Genomic DNA, 21,526 nt, shown 5'->3' on the forward strand with positions numbered 1-21,526 from the left:
CTCCCACCCCCCGCGATCTGCAGAGGGCAGTCCGGCCCGAACCAGGGCGGACAGCGGGAGCTTCGGAAAGGAAGAGGAAGTCACGTTTGGGCCGGGGACTTGGAGCAAACAGGGAGGAGGGGAAGGGAGTCAGTCTGGAAAAGCGGGAGGCCGGTCAGCAGCCAGGGAGCCGGCGGGGCGGGCGGCGACCAGGTTGGCACTTGAGGAATGCCGAGCGGGCTGAGGCAGAACCGCAGGCAGGAGAGGAATGGCAGGTGGCTGGGCTTCGGCTTCGGGGCTAGGCGTACTTTCAGCCCCAAACACGAAATCCGTGCGAGTCGGCCGTCGCGAAACGTAGCAAAACAAAGCGTTTGCGGGTAGCTGGGCGCTTTCCCCTTTCGCCAGGTAGAGCGTTACTTGGCGATTGCTTTTCAAGCACAGATTCGAGGATTGTGAACCATTCCCTTTAAAGGATAGTTGTAAGTACAAGTCCTCGAATTACGACTATAACGGTCCAGAATTTCCCTTAAGCAAGGTGGTCGTTAAGTGAGTTGCTCCTGATTTGAGAACCATTTTGGCATAGTTGTTAAGCAAATCCAGCTTCCCCAATTAACTTACCTTGTCCTGGAAGATGTTGGGAAGGTCACAAGTCACATGATCTCAGGATTCTGCAACTGTAAATACATACCTGCTACCAAGGTCCGAATTTTGTTTACATGACTGTGGGAATGTTGTGATGCTCATAAGTGCGAGTACTGATTGTAAGTCACTCCTTTAAGTGCCTTTATAGCTTTGAATGGTCACTAAACAAATAGTTGTAAATCAAGGACTACCAGTACGTCTCTGTTTGAGATAGCTGGAACAGAGGTTAGAAATTATAGTCCTTTCTATATGATATTTCTATTAACCTTGGTTACCTGATGCAGGCTGTAAAAGTCTTGATGAGTAGTACCATAGAAAGCTGCTATTTAGGGATTGTCTGGAGTTTTGCAGACCAGATGTGATAGCATTCATTAACACCATCCCAAAAACACACAGGCAAGGTAAACCTATCCACTGTGTCCACTTCTTGTCAACCTAGTCAGCTAAATTCAGCATTTTTTAGCCTTGGAAGGGCTTGATGCAAAAAGATACAAAACTCCCATGGAAACCGCCTTCTGTGTTCCCTCCAGGCTTTCCTCTCTGCTCAGCCAAACCAGTGAAACTCACCAGCTGCACATAAGTGTAATAAGACATAAATCTTATACTTAAAGACATAAATTCTGCTACTTGTTCTGGGCAAAACTACTTATTTTAGTAGGGGAGGGGGAAAGCCTGGAATCCCCATTTCCCAGCCACAAAACTAGATTTATGCAATGATAAAATCATGCCCGAAGAAAACATTTTTACAAATAACTAGAATTGTATGAAAATAGTTGAAATGGGTTTTTTTGAAAAAAAAAAATAACAAAACTGAAAGATCAGAAAGCTTTAATGCAGTAAAGCATATTTTATTTAACTTAACAATAGAGATAATATATTCAAATTATATTTTAATTAATATTACTAGGAATGACAGACACTTCTCATTCCTAATTTCAGAGCCATTTGATTACGTGTTACTGATGAAAAATTAAATACTGCTTTTGATTCTAAAAATGATAATCAACTTTAGTTCTATAATATACTCACAATTAAGCATTTAAATCAAATGATTTGGAGATCTCAAACATTTTAGTGAAGCTCACATTTCAACCTAGCTTTGATATTCACTTATTTGAGGATTGCCTTTTCCCTATTTCATCTGCCCATCCCATCCAAACCAACCGAATGGGCATGTTACCCATTCTGTTGTTCAGGGAACTATGGTACATTTTGCTGTGGCTCTCAAATCTTCTCCCCCACAAATATGAGGTAGGCCTCATGACTCCGGAGCTTTCAAAGGTCCCTCAAAACCTGATTCTGCCAGTAGGCCTGAGGACCCCAGACAATGGATGACCTTGTGAGTCGGGTCCATTATTAATAACATCCCCCTGTCTCTTCTTTTCTTGCTTACTTTTGCTTTTATACATTTTAATGCTTTTAATATTTATTATATAGGTGGTGGGGGACAAGGAAGAAGCATCCCTGAAAAGTATAGGAATCCTAAACTCTGGTATCTCCTGGGCAACAACACAGAATCAACTGTTTATTCAATGGCAGTGAGACAATCTTTGTGATCTCCTGGCTTAAAACACATTTATTTAGTGTATTGCCATATGCTAAACAAATAATATAGGTAGTCCTTGATTTACAGTCACCACAGGGAGTGCCAGAATTGCCATCATAAGTAGGTGCAGTCGTAAAGCAAGAAGTCATGTGACCATATTGATTTACTCTTGGCAATCCTGGCGGCAACATCCTATTGCGGTTGTTAGCTGAGAATCACAGGTCATTAATCAATAACCCAGCCCCATCAAGCTATTCTGGATTTGATTCCGCTGCAAGCAGCCCCAGAACAGTGCAGCTCGGGTTGCTTGCCATGCCCCAGGAAGTCCCAGTCCATCCCAGCAAACCGCAACAAGCATTAGTTCATCCAGCTGCTTCTTTCCTATTTCCCTACACTAACCTTTTGCCGGTTGCTATCTCCTTTTTGGACCCAACTTCTTTGTAAAAGGTTTCCTACACATGAGTTCTTGAGTGTCTTTGGAAAGTTACATTGTCTTCATAAAGCTATGAGAAGCTGGATTCGAAAAGGAGATAGGAAAGGTAGCAAGGCATATCTGCTTTGGCCACAGCGGCTGGATGAAAAAGGCAAACGATCAGCCACAGAGCCATGTGATTCTGGGCCTGCTTGCTGCTCTGCGACGCAAAGTGCTGGGATATAGATGGAGGACGGGATATACGGCACACTTGCCGTCAAAAAGTGTGAGTAAGCTGCTGCCACACACCCAAATTTTGATCATATGATCATGGGGGCACAGCGCTTTGTACATGGATCATAAATCCAATTTTTCAGCCCTGGCATAACTTCAAATGGTTGTTGAACAAATGATCATAAGTCAAGGACTAGCTTTAGAAGCTTGAATAGATATAACTACTTGTAGAAAAGTCAATAAATTCAAATGGATGAGTCATTATAAATCTACCTTTCAGACTGGAAAATATCTAAATTCAGGAATTCTCACACGTTCCAGAAGGCTATTTTATGGAAGTGAGATTTAAGCACCTAGACAAAATGGTTAAATATGTTAACCAAGTTCCTTGTCATGTATCTGTGAAGCACCAGAGATAGAGGACATAGCACATACATTCTTGAATTCCAGTTATATGAGAAAGATCAATATATTGGATTGCACATTAGACAAATGTCCTATTGGGATCCATACATTAAAACAATATACTTCATGTATGTTCAGAATTGAAATATACAGAAATGCTTCTTTTTATCTGAATAAAACAATATCATTGAGAATTGCATATAAGGATCTGATTGGGATACAACAGAAATTATTTGCATTTCCTTTTAATTCTACTGTTTGCTCTCTTTTGTTATACATGATCTTATTGTTCTATATTTTGCATTCTGATATGGCCTTGTGCCTAATCATTAAAGATTATTATTTCAAAGCAAAACACTTTTTTTTCATTTGGCAGTCTTAGTAATGAGTAACAAGATGGGTCATTGACTGTTTAAAGGAGACTTGTAAACATAATGGTTTTGTTTTTCCTTCCTGGAAAAAGGTTCCTGTTCAATTCATTGTTTTTGAATTCTTTTACTAAAATCTTGAAATAACTGCCTATTAGATTCTTTAAGAAATCATTACTTTAGCCAGGCTATTTTATAGGTCTTTTATTTCAGAACTTGCAGTTGATGCCCCATTGGAGTATTTGTAAATATAGAATTTGACTTTGAATTCAGGCAGGTCTTGTTGTGCATATAAATGTCTACTGTTGCTGGTATGAGATAGGAAACTGAAGGGGAATATTATTTCAATGGAAAGCTACCAACCACCAAAATAAGGTTTGCTTTCTGACTTTTAATGACACTATTGTTTGTAGCTAGGAAGTCCTGGTAAATTCTCTTTTCTTGGTTTGCACTAGGTCTTTATTCAGTTGCTCCAGCAATAAGAGGTCCAGAATATAGTATAAAGCTGGATCCTCCTTTCAGAGTTTAAATTACCTAATCAGCTTATTTTTGGCCTTAAGACATTCTGAACCAAACCAGGCTGAGAAGGGCAAGCATCATTTCCCCCTCTTCTGTGGTATCTGAGCTCACAGTACTGGTTAGAGCAGTGATGGTTAACCTTTTTGGCATCGAGTGCTGAAACTGGAGTGCGCATACGTGCCGGAACCTGGAAGGGAGCAGCTGTCCAGCACACATGCGCACATGCGCACGACGGAATCCAGAAGAGCACCTGGCAACAGCGTGCGTGCCCACAGAGAGGGCTCTGTATGCCACCTCTGGAACACGTGCCGTAGGTTCACCATCACAGGGCTAGAGTAACTGATTAATTTCTATACTATAAAATAGGGGTGAAATGTAAAATTTGTTACTATTGGTTCTGTGGGTGTGGCTTGGTGGTGGTGGGTTAATGTGACTGGGTGGGCATGGCCAACTTTTTTTTTAAACTTTTAAAAGCATTTTTTCTACAACCTCTTTGGCCCGAAGAGGTTGTAAAAAAATGCTTTTAAAAGCCTGTATGATCAGGCTTTTAAAACTCAGTTGGGATCACCAGAGGAAAAAAGCTTTTAAAGAGTTCTGACGATCCCAGCTGAGTTGCCTGATCGCCAGAACCTTTTAAAAGCATTTTTTCTACAACCTCTTGGGCAGAAGAAGTTGTAAAAAATGTTTTTTAAAGGTTCTGGCGATCAGGCAGCTCAGCTGGGATGCCAGAGGAGCCTTTTAAAAGCTTTTTTTTAACAACCTCTTCGGCCGAAGAGATTGTAGAAAAAATGCTTTTAAAGGGTTCTGACGATCCCAGCTGAGCCGTGCGATCATCAGTGGCTTTTTTTTTACTTTTAAAAGCATTTTTTCGGCCGAAGGAAAAATGCTTTTAAAAGTAAAAAAAAAAAAAAAAACCTCTGATGATCGCGTGGCTCAGCTGGGGTCGGGGGGAGGGGCAGGGATTTTTGATACCGGTTCTCCAAACCACCCACCGCCATTGCTACCAGATCGGGCAATCCGGTCTGAACTGGGAGCATTTCACCCCTGCTATAAAATGTAGTTTTCCTGTCTACCCTCAACTATTGTAAAGTAAGTCTGGGACACAACCTTCAACATGAGCAGTTCAGACTTTTCCTTTTTGTACTCTTAGGTCCATTTAACACAAATCAGCCTTGACCTTAAATCAAAGTGAATGTTAGCAACAGTAGCCATTTCGAGAAATAGCTTACTAAATGCTTATATTACTGAGATGCTAGGATGAGAAACACAATCAGGTCAATTTATATATTTTATATAAAGGGTTCCTTGAGTTTAGAATGTAATTAATTGTCTTGGTCCATAGACAGAATTCACCAGGAAAATTGGTACTGATAGCTCCACTCTGTAAATATAAATTCATAATTTCCAATTATTTTTCTTAGCAATGAGTAAAGTAGTGAAATTTCACCATGTGATACTTGGTAAACCTTAGCAGTTGCTGCCTATAGTATTTGAAGCAGCATTTAAATTGATTTTAAAAATCATGTTTTATTTAACAATCTATTTTATGAGCTTTTCTATTAACGGTACTCCTACCAGTTTCAAAGATATAGCCATAAATATACAAAAATGTTTTAAGAAAAGATCATTCAGAAGTTGAATTTTATAACCATTATTAGTTTCTACAAATGCTAACACTCTGAAAATGTATGGCTCTGCCAATTGGAATAATTTCCTTTGAGTTGTGTTCTCTGAGCATTTTTCTTATCTTTATATCCAAGTTTCTGTGCTACAAAATGGCTTGCTTTCTGAAGAAAGCATAGCAGATACTGTAGTTCTAAATAAGCCATATTTATTTGTCAAAGATTTATGCATATTCTGTATTTGAGAACATTTTCCTTTCCTCTAATAAATTGGATGCCTAGCAGAGACAGCTTTGGATTGTAGAGTGAAGTGCTTCATTTTCCTCTGAATACTAATTTTGTTCCAGGTTTAGCAGCTAAAAGTGAAGTGGGAAGAGTCACCCTTCTGAAAAACATTATCAATTGTGGAAACTGATCCAAACAGGAGAGCTTGTTTATCTTTGCAACAAAGGGTTGTGAGCAGAGCTTTCTTAATGAGTTAACTCACCGCGTTAATGTTCTATTTTAACCATGACTTTTTTAAATACATAAATGTGTTACAGTGACTGAGTTGATTATGTAGATCCATAATTTATAAACCATAATTCTTGAGTTCAAACAATATATTAAGTCACAAACAGCCAAAGCACCTGGTTATGTAATTCAATCAAATCAGGATGATGTCAGGCCTTCTTTTTATGCAGAAGAGGTTTTTCTGGAACCTTGACAGATGATATTCTTCAAATCGTGTTCTACTGAAACGTGGCTAGTCATTCATTCTTGGGTTAACCTGCTTAACAGGGTTTTAAGAATGCATTTATATACTTTCATGTACAAATGTATTCTACCTTTCTTTCCTTCAGGAAGCTTTGCTAGTAAAGTAAATAGAGCCAGCAATACATTAAAAAATGAAGAAACCAAGTTACTTTCCTGCATGTTGTCCTCTATTTTATACGTATTTCAAAACAAAGAAAGTTGTTTTTATTTATCTCTTTCTCTTTCCTCCCCCTGGGGGAAAAAAAGCTCCCAAACAGGTTCATTTCTTAATATTATAAAAGTTAATTTAATAAAGAGGGAAGGACTATATAGCACTCTAATCTCCTTCAAAGAGGATTGAATTTCATTTTACTTACTGAATTTAAACTGCACCTTTTTGCTTATTCTGACACTTTAAATGGCCTACAACAACAATAAAAGACCAAGCACAAACAGAAATTATTACAATTGAGATTACAGATAAAACAAATCATTACAATAATTAACAGTTAAAAACTTATGCTTTGATGTGCTTTGATCATCTTCCTAAATATTGTGCAGACTGAAGCTAAACACATCTAGATAGGGAGTACATTCTGTAGCCTAAGAGCCACATGAGAACCTTTTTTGTGTAATGGAGCGGCCAGGTTTTGGCATCTTCAGAAGAAGCTGTCCCATTAGGCAAGTTCATGGCTGGCTAGAGGCAGCTTCATTGATAATCAGTTCCCCAAGCTGTTGAGGACGTGAATGGTCAATATGAATTATGCTCAATAGGTAAGGTGTAGCCTCTGCAGATCTTTCAGCTATCATATCAGTACCATGTTTTGTGTCCACTGCGATTATCTAATTCTTTCTCTAGAGTATCCCCAAATGAAAAATATTGCAATCGTTGAGGCAGGTTGTAACTGAGGCATGGGGAACTGTCACAAAGCCTGATTGGCTCAGGAAGAGTTATGGTTGGTACAATTATGCTGCAAATCCAATTACACCTGGGGTTAAGGGATGTGAATCTCTGCAATGGGTTGTAGGAATATCTTTGAGGAAAAGGAGGCAACAGTCAGCTATATTTCAGTCCAAGGCAGAAATGTAATTTGAGAAAGTGTCTCCATCTTGACTCTCCCTAATTCTCTTGAAGATAAAAGAAGGGAGGGGAAAGATACATTCTAAGTTCGAAGATTCTGTTAGTATAACCATGTAATAAAAGTAGTATCAGCATTCTCTCTCCCCACCCCTGTTTATTACAGTCTTAGAGACTGTACAGCGACCAGAACAAAGAAAAACACTCAGTACATATACAATTAAAAATTCTAGTATAAAATAATAAATGACAACTAAAATCTATAATATAATCCAGTCTGTCAATTATACATGGTCTAACTATACTAAAATTACAGTCCATAAACTTTATGGCCCATTGTAGGTTCAACGCTAAAAGGGAAAAGACTAAGCAATGCAAAAGGTTTGCCACATTTGTTATATAACATAACTATGGTGGAGAAGACATGAGTTTGCCATGAATGCCCAGTGCTGCTGCACAGAATCTGGCCACCTGTGCTGTAATTATGGACTGTTCATCCTTAAGCAGACACTGAACACAGGCAGTATTGGAACAGCCAGAAAACCTAGCAGTTATTGGCAGAATATATTTTTTCCTAATCTCCCTATAAAAGGAACATCTAAGGAGCATGTGACCCACAGTATCCACCTCTCCTGAGCCACAGGAACAGAGTCTTTCCGTTAATGGTACCCTTTTACACTTGCAGTACAGGACAACTGATGGAAGCACATGGCACTGTGTAGCAAAAATGCTTTCTGGTGGTTTGCTGACTCTAACTGACTAAAATAGCTGGCAGGCGCAACAACACATCTAATGGCATTTGGAACCAGAAACAGCAGAGCTTTCCCTAAGTCCACCTGCCTCTCGATGTCCTCCACCCTTTTTTGCAAAATTTGTCTTGTAGGTTGTAGTCCATCTTGAGTATTGAAGCTGGGGAGAAGCCTAGCTTGGCAAGGTTGGACTAGATCCATGACGAAGAGAATTTGTCTTGGAGAATTAATGGAGCAAGACTTTGTGGAAAGAAGCTAAGCTTTAGCCAGAGATTTAAGGATGCTATATAGATTCTTGTTTTGACTTTTATCAATCCTGTCTCCAGGTGCAGAAGTGCATTTGGGACACAATGCGGTATCTGGAGAATTGATCTAATGAATTTGGATTGAACTATTTCTAATGGTGTAAAACACGAAGCTGACAATCCGAGCCAAGTCCCATAAAGAAGCTGTGCTAGCAACTTGACCAGAAAAGGCTAAATTGTGGCAGGGACATAATATCCTCCCTTTCTGCGAAAAAAATTAAGGATAGTGCTTGCTGATCTTTGGCCCAAGGCAGCCGCATATTCTCCATGTGCTTTTCTCCATGTGTCAGCATTCGTAACTTTGATTTCCTAGACTATTGTATCTCAAAAGGCTGACAATCTCCTCTTTTGAGGGATGGGAGAGATTGCAATCCAATCTATAACACATTTTATTTAAATTTCAGAATATAGCTTTCTTTTTACCAACACCACTTTTATTTTATCTTCATTTAATTTCAGCTTGTTCTCTTTCATTTAGTCTATTATTTGAAGTTGGCAATGTTCAAGGTTTGGTTCCTTGGAGTAAGATAAGGGAAGTAGAAGTGAGTTCCATCAGTACAGTAATGACATCACAGTTCCTGATGATCTTCCCCCAGCAGTTTCATGTTGTAGATATTAAACAAAGTAGGAAACAGAGTGCAGGTACCATCAGACAGAGATCCAAAATTGAACAGTAGTCCCTGAAGCATTATCTTCTGGGCATGTTGCAACAGGAAGGATTGTACTATCATAATGACAACAGCCTGTCATTACAGCCTGTTAACCAATACATTTGGATTCCCAGGAGGGAAGAATTGCATTCCAGAGGACCAAAAGACAGTGATGTTTAAGTTGCTCCCTAGAGGTTCTCAGAATATATCTTTAATGATGCAAAATTGCTTTAGTTTAGCAAAATTTCTGTCAGCTTCCAAAAGCCAAGAAAGACACACAGAGTTACCTCTAAGCAGTTTCCTTTATTGTTCCTCACCTACAGGCAGATAAGCTTAGTACACAAAATCATCTGCTACAACCTGTTAATGACTACTTCAGCTTCAACTGCAATAATACATGGGCAAACAATAGATACAACTCAGGGTAAACTGCTCCAAATTCAATTGCAGAAAATATGACTTCAGCAACAGAGTGGTCAGTGCCTGGAATGCTCTACTTGACTCTGTTGTTACATCCTCAAACCCCCAAAACTTTAACCTTAAACTGTCGACCGTGGACCTCACTCCATTCCTAAGAGGAATGCATAAGGGGGCATGCATAAGCACACCAGCATGCCTAGCCTCTCTGTTATGGTAGCCATCTTCTGACCTTCTCCAATTTGCCAATGCCCTTTCTACCCTGTGGCTATTTTAAAAACTGCAGTGTAAGTTGGAAAATGATGATATATTAGTTTGTGTCTACAAAGAAAAGGAAAAGATATTCATCAATACCAAAGAAAACACATTTCCTCCATATCCAATATTTCTGCCATTGTTTGAGATACAGTTCTTGAGAGCAGTTTGTAAGAGTTTCTTCTTATTTTAGTGATAAATTAAAAACCCATAGAAAAATAATTAGCCCAAAACATGAGTTAGTTTAATGTATTTTTCTATCTTTATTGAAACACCAAGGATCACAGGAAAAGGCTGTAGGTTTAAAGACAGGTGACCGTTTGGTGCCTGGTATAAACATATGCATGCACACACAAATGTACTAGCAAAACCTGAGCCATTTATTACCTTGTGCTGCTTATAAAAAAAGAACAAAAGTACAATCAGTGTGCACCAAGGAGAGATGTGCCAGTTATAGGCTAAATGTATATATACATTATTTAAAGTATGAGAGTAAATATGGCAATTTAATAGATTTAGACCAGCTCAGAAATGATAATAGGTATAACCGCCTAAAAATCATTGCTTTAATTTCTTGCACATTGCTCATTTATATCAGTGATGTTTGTGCAGGAAAACCTCTCAGCAAATGACAACCCTCGTATTTAAGCTGATTCAATTGAAGTTTTGTTATAGAAAAGCACAAAAGCAGATGGCTCATTTGGAGTGGTATTCTTACAGAATAAACACATAGTTAATTTTCATTTTCAGTTTCTATGTCCTTCTGGAATAAAGATTGCTTCCCTGATACAAAATTTGTATTTTCAATGAAAAATAAATACAATAAATATATGGATAATTGTATAAGCACCAGCACAAAAAGTTAAATCTTATACTGTATTCAAAGAAAGAGTTTAGATTCAGTAATTCTACTAATGAGAAAATATTATAAAAATTACAAAGGTAAGCTATACCCAATTAGATCTGATACATTATACACACAATGGGCTGATAGATTACCAGTTTACTGCCTGATAAAAACATGAAAAACTCATCATTGCCATTTTTAGGCTTTTCCATTGCTGACAGAAATTATTAGCTCAATAGCAGCCAAAACTATTTTTTTAAATTCAAATGGCAGCCAGCTACCATGGGGTGAGAATACAAAGTTCAAGGTACAAACCTGAATATAAATCTATGTTTCTCAATTTTAAAAAAATAAGGACAAAAATGTGTCCAACTACTTGTACACACAACTGGTTTGTTTTAAATATTGTTCGGTATGGGATCTCCAGTTTTCAAGAACATAAAACATTCATAAAAACTGCAGTCATCCAGGTGGATTATCAGTAGCCGGAGTCCTATGACTTATTTCAACAGGTGGGAATAACATACCTCATTTTGTATGACAAACTGGATGTAAATTATATAGACAAGATTGATTTATATATACTGAGTGCAAACTCCACTTTGGAAATACCACTTTCTTCTTTGGAAACTTAGTGTTATGAAAATACAGAACAGTTATTCTTTTCTACCAGCAGCTCAGTTTATGATCTCTTAGTAGAATAACAGAAACGAATAGATTAATTCCATTTGCTCTACATATTTTTGTACAATCTAAAGCTACACTCTAAACATGCACTTTCAGTGTGAGACAATACATTTGAAGATACAAAGGAAGGTCAATAGAAGAAAACAGGATGCAAACAAAGTACCAAAATCTTAAGAGCATCTGTGGAAAGACACCATAGTTACTATAATTTTAATATGTACAAATAAGGGAGTACAATATTCAGGAACAGAGGAGAGGAAAGAAAGAGGCATCACCTTTTACTCACTGGGATGCCTTATACCTCTATTTTTCTATGGGATAAATCACAGCCTGCTCTTCTCTAGCTCTTCCTTGATAGTTCTTCAACTGTCCTCCACCATTAAACCCAGTGGGTAAATAATAGGACTGTGATGTGCTATGGAAATATGAGGACATGAACACATATCTGCTTATATCCTTTAAAGCAGCTACTTTTTTTCTGGCAGCTATATAATCTTGAGGAAAATATAATTGTTTTAAAGAATTGCAGATATGTGCTGTGTTCATATGCTTGGAAGTATATCTTTAGAATGAAATCTGAAGTGCTGTACAGTTCTAGTAAATGATGCCAATATGTATTGACATATTAATTTATATTAGAAAGCAAATTAGGGAAATCTAAGTTCATTAGGCATAGGTCTTACCTAAAAAGACTATGACATGAAATAAGAGTGAAGGGATAAAATGGGCCAAGGTCTCCAGGGAAGAAGGAAGAAAATGATCACAAAAAAGAATAGAATATAATGTTCTAGAAGAAATAGGGCTTTTCTCCTTTGAGAGAACTTAGAATTTGAAAGACATTCAAAAATCATACCTCATATCTTCAGTCTTAAATGATTTGCACCACCTCAAGATTTGATTTTCTGCTACATGTATTCAAAAATATTTTTTCCCCTTAATTACACTCATGTGAAATAATCCGTTTGCTTTTTCATTTAATATTCAGTCCAAAGCAATTATACAAATGTGATACTTCTGTAATGTGTGTGTGTGTGTGTGTGTGTATACACATATATAAGATACACACACAAACATATATATATATATATATATATATATATATATATGTGTGTGTGTGTGTGTGTGTGTGTGTGTGTGTGTGTGTGTGTGTGTGTGTATACACACACATACACACACACACGTATGTATGTATAATAATAGAGCTGTGTAATTTTGATAGGATGTTTGACTGGCCAAGTATAAGATACAATTATTGCTTAATATCGCACTGTTATTTGATAAATAAGTATTTGGTAAGACCCACAATGTCTCAGACAAAGGAAAGTAGTTTTAATGATTTTGATGTATGATTGTAGGGCTTTAATTCCAACAGAATTGCCTGAAATGGAAGCATATGAATATATTATTTTAGTTGATATTTCCTTTTAACATTTGTCAAGGATGAACTGAAAAAAGAGTTCCTTAGGGAATTGTCTCTAATTTTGCTCTAATTCCTGAGACTGTTTATGCGTACACCTTTAGTGATTGCTTTTATATGAAAAATATATGCCTATTATCTTGTGTTATTGTATCATAGAAACGTGTGGAAGACTGCTATTTTTATCTTCAGTTTCTTTTTTCTATCTCACACTTACACAATTGTGAATCCCTACTGCTTCTTCCTTTCTCAAACTTGAAAAATAATACCTGCTTGCTCATTCCAGTCTTTATCAGAGATTATGCCTGACAAAATAATAAATATATATGACTTGGATCAGTATTTGCCAGCCGCAACAACTTTAAAATACATGGACTGCAACTCCCAGAATTCCACAGGCAGAGACCTACAGGATTTGTGACCTCTTCCTGTAACAGCATTTTTACCCATGTTATTATATTATGTAGCAAAGTGTATTTGAAAAAGAGGGGATTTCCGTAAGTAATTTGTGATGTGGTACAAGGTAGGGGAAATATCTAGGCTAGTTCAAGCTTCCCACTTAAGACCAAACTAGAATGACAGGTCAGCATATTTATTGCTTGTCTAATTATCTCATTAAAATATAATCAGAATAAGAGGCATTTAGAGAGAATGATATGCTTTCATGCTTAGCTTTCCCCCAATATAATATCCTAGCCATCTTTTGATAATAGGCTGGGGGAGGGGAAGATATATGGTGTATCTATATGCATGAATTGAGCAGATGTTTACCAGGTTTCACTCATGCTGATAGGAATGACAGCAATCAAAACAGAAGTGCCACCTATAGTCAAAATTCTATCCTTTTAATTTAAACAGAAAGGTGGCAGAAAACCAACAATACTTTTATTGCCCTACAGTTCTTACATATTCCAGGTACCTGGGATATTGTAACAATAACCTTTCTAACAAATACTATTATTCAGAACTGTTAGATTCTTGTTCTTTGGATTAACTATTTTAAGTCTAGACTTCAAGGTGGAAAATCTGATAATATTGTCTCTTTTTCCCCTTTGGTTTTTCTCTATTTTTTAAAGAAATCAATCAAATTGTTTTTAAAATAATTTATCAATTCAGCCGTCTTCCCAAACCAGAATTCAATTCAATTCAATTCCTATTCCTATTCCTATTCCTATTCCATTCCCAATCCAGATCATCCTTCCTGTACGATGGATGTAATGATTTTGTAGAGATGAGGCTCTACAATGTGTAATCCCAATCTGACATTCCAAATGTTTGTTCCTTACTCATTTAAGGACAGCCAGATCACTGAAACAAATTATATAAATGCAAGCAGGGAGGCTTTATATCTTTTCCTTCTCCTTACTTAATGTTGCGGGGGGGGTGTCACAGGATTTCTTTTTATCCATCAATTAATATGAAACAACATATTGTCATAATCATTACTGCATGGTGTTTAGTTATATATAATTATGATCCAAGGGGGGGAAACCATTTAAAACTGCTTGTTATCAAGGACCATGGGATTAGGACAAAGATTGTCTTGACCTCTGGCTTCAGGATGTGAAACTTCTGGGCTGCTGCTATTGCTGCCGATAGGAGTAAATGAATTGTGGGCAAATTGCTTTAGGCCTCATAAATATTCTTAATTTCTTTCCCACTCCTAAATTCTTACTGGCATAAAAGCACTAAGTTTAATTTAATTTACTTAGAGAACAATTATTCAGTTTATCATTAACTCCAGAATTCAATTTATCTGAACCTATTGCAATATGGCTGGGAAATGGGATAAAGATCAATTATTTTGGTGTAAGATCTATATTGGGATCCCCACAGGATGTGTGGTCCTAGTAGTTCACTTGCACAGCTCAGCAGTCTTTGATACCATCAACTATCACATCCTTGAACAAAAGGAAGAAGAGGGCAGATACTGGAAAACAGATCAAGGGGGATAGCATCATAGATGCCAGGAGGCAGATTTTATTGACTTCAGTGTGCTCTGGAAAAATTATTTTATCATGGTTATACAAAACAAAGCAGTTTACACTATTCTTGCAAAACATCAATGCCTAAAATGAGATAAGATCAATTTGCAACATACAATATATACTTTAAACCTACAGCAAAAAGAAACACATTTTAAAATGAAAATGTTACGATTCTACTTATTTTATGTATAAAAAAATAAAATAAACATGTCATTTAACTTGGAGCAGAGTTGCTATTTGCAAAACTGTAACATTTTCACTTTTATGATGGAAAAGCCTGGACTAATTAAAACTATGTTTTAAACAGTATCTTCTAGTCTCATCTTTTATTGCTTTATATTTTTTAAATATTACATTATCACATAAATTGATACCATCTCCAACATGACCCTCAAAAATGCCTTAATGTTTTTTTGGGAGACGACTTCCGGTATCCGGCGGCAACGGACGTCTGGAGGTGTTTCTCCTGCCTCCAGTGTCCGAATCCGGCCGCCTCCGAGGCCCTTAGGGGCCAGGTGTTCCGAAAAGGACACCTGCCGCACGGACGGCTCGCCAGGGGTCTCCCAGCCGATATACAGGACTGGGGGGACCGATGCTGGCGCGTCCTAGGCTCGGAGGGGTTCGGAGGCCTCAGGCCGCGGCCATTACTTTGGTCGTCGCCTGGGCCGCTGTGCCCGGTGACACCGGGGCTTTGGATTTATAATTGCAGCAGCCTGGTGGCGAACAGGGAACGGAGAAGAATTGAGGAAGGGAGAAGGAAGGAGATATCGGCAAATGTGGTGGAGTGCTCTGGAGTGCGGGGGTTTCTCTCCCTGCGACTGGAAGGAGCACGAATCACTTTGGAGAGGAGAACTTAAAATAACAAGATTACGGTTTTGTGGAGCTCTGGAGAAGAGGTGATGGAGAAATTTAGGAGGGAGGTTTGAGGCCCCCTCCTCTGAGGAACAATGGTGGCGTCCAGCTTCCGCCTTCACTATGAGAATCTTGATGACATCACTTCCCTTGACTTCCTGGTTGACTAACTGTACTCTGGACTCGTTGCTCCTGTGAGTGCCCCTGGTGGATCCGGAGGAAATTACAAGGATACTGTGCTTGCCTGAGGATTTTAAAATTTTTTAAATGGCAAAGGTCAGAGACCAACTGCTGGAGAAATGGAGAATTTTGGAAAAGTTATCTAATATGGACAAGAAACTGGATGAAATAAGAGCAGAAATTGTGACTATCCAAAAGGATTTAAAGGACACTCAACAAGTCTCAGCAGAAAACAAGCAGAAAGTGGAAGGTCTGGAGGGTGAGATGCGGGCAGTGCAGAAAAGAGAGGAGACGACAGGCAATGCTGTGCTTGGGCTACAGATGGATAAAATGTCTTATTTCCTTAGGTTTCAAAATCTGGAAGAAGTGGACCAAGAAGACTTGAGAGATGTTGTGACTAAACTGTTGGGAGAATTTCTTGGGAGAGGTGTTGACTTTATGAATTGGGATGTGGATCGAGTTTATAGAGTTAATTCAAAATATGCACGCACGCATGCAGTTCCTAGAGAGGTTCATGTCAAATTTGTGAGAAGAGGCGAGATGAAATTCTTAGAAAACATAGGAGTGGGGCACTGACTTATAGGGGCAGGAGATAGCCATTCTGAGGCAGATTCCCAGACAGGTACGTGAAATGAGAAAGAAATATTACTTTTGTCAAGCAAATTGTACCAGAAGGAGTAGGCTTCAGATGGCTGATGCCAGAGGATTGATGATTTTCCGGGAGGGCATTACGAAAAAAATTAGTACAATTGCGGAGGCTGCGGCCTACGTGGAGGAACACAAAGCCCTCCTGGAATTAGATGACCCAGGAGTTGAAGAAGGGGAGGTTATAGACCATGGGGCGGGGGCGGCTGCCGCTGTTGTGGCCCTGGAGTTGGGTCAGGCTGAACCCAGAGTTCTGAGATCCAAAACTAGGAAGTGACAATGATATTTGGTATTGTGTTGGTTTTCCTTATTCTCTTTTGTATGATATTCTGATTATTCTTGACCCTTCTTTATTGCGTATGTAAGATTGATAAATTTAGCTACTTCGTATCACCTGCTTGCCATATGGCTGTTGTATGTGTTAAAAATTTTGAGTAAAATTCTTATCTTGTATAAGAAAAATGAAAATTTACCATACCTGATATGTATTTGTATAAACCTTTTTTGACCAATAAAAACTTTTTGGAAAAAAAAAAAAAAAAAAAAATGCCTTAATGTTTTTTAAGTTTAAGTTCCTAATTATCAATAATGAAGGCAGAGAAAGAAGTACTAGTGGCTAATATGCTTTTATTATAGGTTGCTAACATATTTACATAGGGAAAAAACAGCTGTTTTTACTTCTTTTAGGTGAAAGGTTTAAAAGGAAACTAACACAATCTTTTTTTTCTAGGGAAGTTGGTACTAAATCAAAAACTGAATTGGTAAATGAAATAAAACGGTTCCCAGCTTAGGTGGGAAGATTCTGTCACTTTAAAATAAAGGAGTTGGGATGTGCTATGTGGCTGAGAGTGAAGAGAAAGTGCTGAAAAGATCAGGATGGCAGCCAGGGCTATGTACTCTTAGGACCTAGTGCAATGACCAAAGGAAGAAAAGTGCTGGGATGACACAGTGTGTTGTGTAAAGGCTTTGACAATGGCAGCTGAGGGGTGGGAGGCAAGCAGAAATACTGAGAAGATGGAGAGAAGGTAGGCTAGTGGGATATGCCAGGCTGGGAACAGCTGAGAGGAGAGAATATTGCAATACCCACCAGCCTTTTTACCTGTTGTTAGAATTAAGGTAAACTCTCAATTTAACATTTGTCTTTAAATATTATTCTGTTCTTCAAGTAGTCTGTTATTGTTATTGAGTTGAAGGGATAGTTGCAGAGATGAACATGTGTTCCATTTATACAAAGATAGAAATTTAGAAAGGGATTCTTCACATTCCATAAAAAGACAGTGATGCAAAATGAAGAATTTTATGTCGGCAACATGCACTGTGCACTGCCCAGGTTTTTAGTAGCCACACTGTGCATGACCACAAACTATTTTTACCTCCAAAGTATTGTTATGTATATGACATTCCAGGCTCTCCATTTGTTCTGTTCCATTTTGTTTCGAAAACAGTTTTACTGTGTTTTGAGGGAGTGGGGAGTTACAGAAAATTCCAAGGGGATAATTTAGAGCTGGTCAAGACCGAAGCAGTTTGTCTCACCAATAAATTGTGTTGTGTTGACAATGGGACCAACCCATTCTCATCATATGGATGATGTGAAATGGATTTCTATATACAATCTATTATACAACCAAGAGGAAGTGATAATAATGAATGTTTTTAAAAAAGTTTCTGAATGCTAAAATGGTTTGATCAAAGGGAAAATACTGAGCGACCATAATTATTTAATTAAAAACAGAATGAAGAAGGCTGTTTCATGAAGATGGTTGATGGTAAAAGTGATATATTATAAAAATCCTAAGATTTCATAAGAGAATATTAAGCAATCTTTAATGAAAAATATCTGTAACAGCGAACAAAAATCTCTGAAAAGACAGTCATTGCTACTATTTATTTATTTCTGCATTTCATTCCTTTGTAAGAGTTTATTTTGAATTTAAAGCTTAAAATCCTGTTAGATCCCTATGTGAAATAATTGATTGCCCTAGATTAAAAGTCATAATTTGTCTACAGTGTATAAAAACACCTTTTAGAAGTTTTTTCTCTTGATGTTTTTAAAGTGATTTCTCATTACCATCTTCCTAGGGCTGAGAGGAAATGAATGGCCCTAGGTCACCGGCTGGCTTTTGTGCCTAAAAATGACCAGAACCCATCACCCACCCATAGACTTCTAGTCCTATGCATTCAACAATGCATCAAAATGGCTCTTGCCATGCTAGATGCTCAGTAGTTAATTAACAAAGAGATAGAAAATCCAGAATGCCGTTATAGTCCCTCAGAATACATTAGAACATTAAATTAGTATAAGAACATGAGTTCTGACAATTTTATTGCATTTGTCTAACATAAAATTGAAAACACTAAAAATGAGCACAAGGAAGCAATTGGCAAATTATGTTTATGTGTATGTGTGAGGGAGAGGTACAGAAAGAGCAAACTTTTTATTGGTTAAACTATGTTGTATTAATACATTTATTCTATCTGGCTGGCCACAAATTAGCCACATATGTGGATGACACTAACTAGATTGAGAGGAGATTCAACTATGGAAGTCATAAGAAAAAGCAAGATGCTATGTTGAAGGGAGACTACAAATCACAACATTTTATTTCATACTATTGATCCCAAAAAGAAACTCATTTGAAATAAGGAAGCACTAAAGTATAAATTGTTGGGTAGATTGAAAGATGTGTTTACACCCAGGCATCAGCTTGCTGTTTTTCTGTTAAGAATGACCTTTGTGGGTTATGTAGATAAAATCTTCCTTGCATATATGCCTAGCTAAAGATCCCTTCTTATAAAAACAGAGTAAAACAAAGCATATACATACATAAAACAAAACAGGACAGTCCAGGTCCAAATATCACTGGGACAGTCAGGAATGCTGCTCTTATCTCTGAAAATGTAATGGGGATGGATGAGGTCTACATGGAAGCTGAGGTGTCTTCAGGATTTCCAGAGTGAATAGAGCAAATCACATTAACGACAGCAGAGTCAATTGAACATTGAATGGGGACTTTATCATAGCATTCTCAGTTTGTCAAAATCTAATCCTCTCTGCCCAAGGTTCAAGAAAATTAAAAATAAGTGTTATGCAATTTTGTGGTAAATACCAACAAAAATTCCTAAAATAGGATTTGCATAAGCAAACCACCCAGTGGGATACAAAAGGAAAAACAATAATATGCCCAATCAGGTCCAGTGTATCCTTCACAGAATGGCAAATGATAACATCAGCAATAATATATGTGCAAAATATGCTTTTTACAAACCAGTGTCTTCAACTAATTATTTTAAAACATGTGCCATGTACTTATATTGCCTTCTCAACTAATAATGTCCCTTTACATCCATTTCCTATTCTCCAGTCTCCATACAGCAATAGATTGTCTGATGATCCAAATATCTGAATTTTGTTTTATATCAAAACAATTTTGGTTCAAATCTTAATATAATCCTGAAGTTGATATGTGCGGGGATACAGACTTTTTCAACTGTACCTATTTTTTAAGACACAGGAATATTATTAGTGCTTACCTTAACAAACTGTTGCCAGGAAAAAGAGGAAAGGGAGGGTCATAAAGTACTTTTCAATCTAAAAGTGCTAAAGAAATAGTCTCAATAAACATCGAGAACCCATAACAGATTAGTCCAGGCATGGTATTTTAAATTAAAAGGGAAAAAAAGAGTTAAATCTCCTTTGAGTCACATTTGGCTCCTGGTGATTTCATGGATATATCCATGTAGTTTTCTTGGCAATAATCAAGTTAAAAACCAGGATGTCATCTCATGAGTCTGCCGGGGCCGATAGGCCTAAAACTATTGCTTGGAAATATTCTAAACAACCTAGTGATCACATTCTGCTGTTAAGAATAAAATGGCAGCAAGGTTCATCTCTACAGTCTGAATTCAGTTAAGATTCCTCCCAAATCTCTTCCTGGGATACATTACTTCCCATAAGGAAGTCATTGTGTACTACTTCTGAAAAGTACAGGTCCATTCTTGTTAATAAGTACCTGGAATTCAATTCTCACAGCGCTATTTATGACATCGGAATCATCCAATGAGGTGTAATATTCTGCAAAGTAGATAAGCTGCAAGGAAACTTTCTTAGGAAAGAAGAATAAAATAAATTCCTTTTGCTTTTCTCCAAAAGCAGTCAATGCAATGTACCCTCTTCTTTGTATCTTAGCTATAGTCTCAATTCATAAATTAGTCTTCCATCAAATAACTTAAAAAAAAAACCTGTAATAGTTCAGTTTCTCTGGCTCAGAGCCAGGTAAAAGTTAGTTTGCCCATCAGACTCTCCGAATTTGTAAATCTTCACATCAATATAGGTGGTTTCCAGGTGAGTGTTTGTATGTATGAAAAGATGGCTTAGAAAGAGACTAAGCCAAGATAAGAAGAGGCCCCACTGAACTTCACAACTTTCATAGCTGGGACCTCATACTGCTTGGAAATGCCAACCATTTTCATATTGCACTGGTACAGAAGGAAGTTGCCTCTCAACAGACTGTCCATAGGATCAATGATCTCTGCACATAGGCAAATTTACAAAAGTGAAGACATTAAATTCTGTCATGATGGAGAAACACAAGAAGATTCCATAGAGGGAAAGGCACACAAACCCCAGCTTCTTATCTAACTTCCACTTGTTCAAATGAACTCCAAACACCTAGAAATAGAAAGAAAACCATTACTTCTATATAAATCTAGAGCTGGCCCTCCCATATCTATGAACCAATGTGAATAATCTTCTCTCCATTAATCCCTCTTATAAATCAGCAGCATTTCCTCTTCCAAGAGCAACAATCATCTGGCCTAAGTTCCTTGACAAAGAGATGCTTATGAGAACAATCCAACAGATTTATTATATCACATATTATGTTTCTCAATCGCGCTGACAAGAAAATGTTCAGTTTCATCCTTGGTACAATCTGATAAGATCCAATTTGCAGGTCTGAATGCTCCTTTGCTTTCCATCTAAACATGGGAACTGG

General features: G+C 37.6%; 1 protein-coding gene across 2 annotated transcripts in view; it reads right to left on the reverse strand.

Annotated features, from left to right (window-relative positions):
• Positions 1 to 16,603: 16,603 nt before the first annotated feature.
• SLC24A3 (solute carrier family 24 member 3) overlaps positions 16,604 to 21,526 on the reverse strand; it is a 205,385-nt gene continuing 200,462 nt past the window's right edge. For both annotated transcript variants that reach the window (XM_058178333.1, XM_058178334.1), the window contains exon 17: positions 16,604 to 21,201. In XM_058178333.1, coding sequence (XP_058034316.1) covers positions 21,052 to 21,201 — 150 coding nt within the window. In that variant the 3' untranslated portion in view covers positions 16,604 to 21,051. The remainder of the gene's footprint in view (positions 21,202 to 21,526) is intronic.

Source organism: Ahaetulla prasina, chromosome 3, assembly GCF_028640845.1.
Source record: "Ahaetulla prasina isolate Xishuangbanna chromosome 3, ASM2864084v1, whole genome shotgun sequence".
Classification (NCBI taxonomy): Eukaryota; Metazoa; Chordata; class Lepidosauria; order Squamata; family Colubridae; genus Ahaetulla; species Ahaetulla prasina.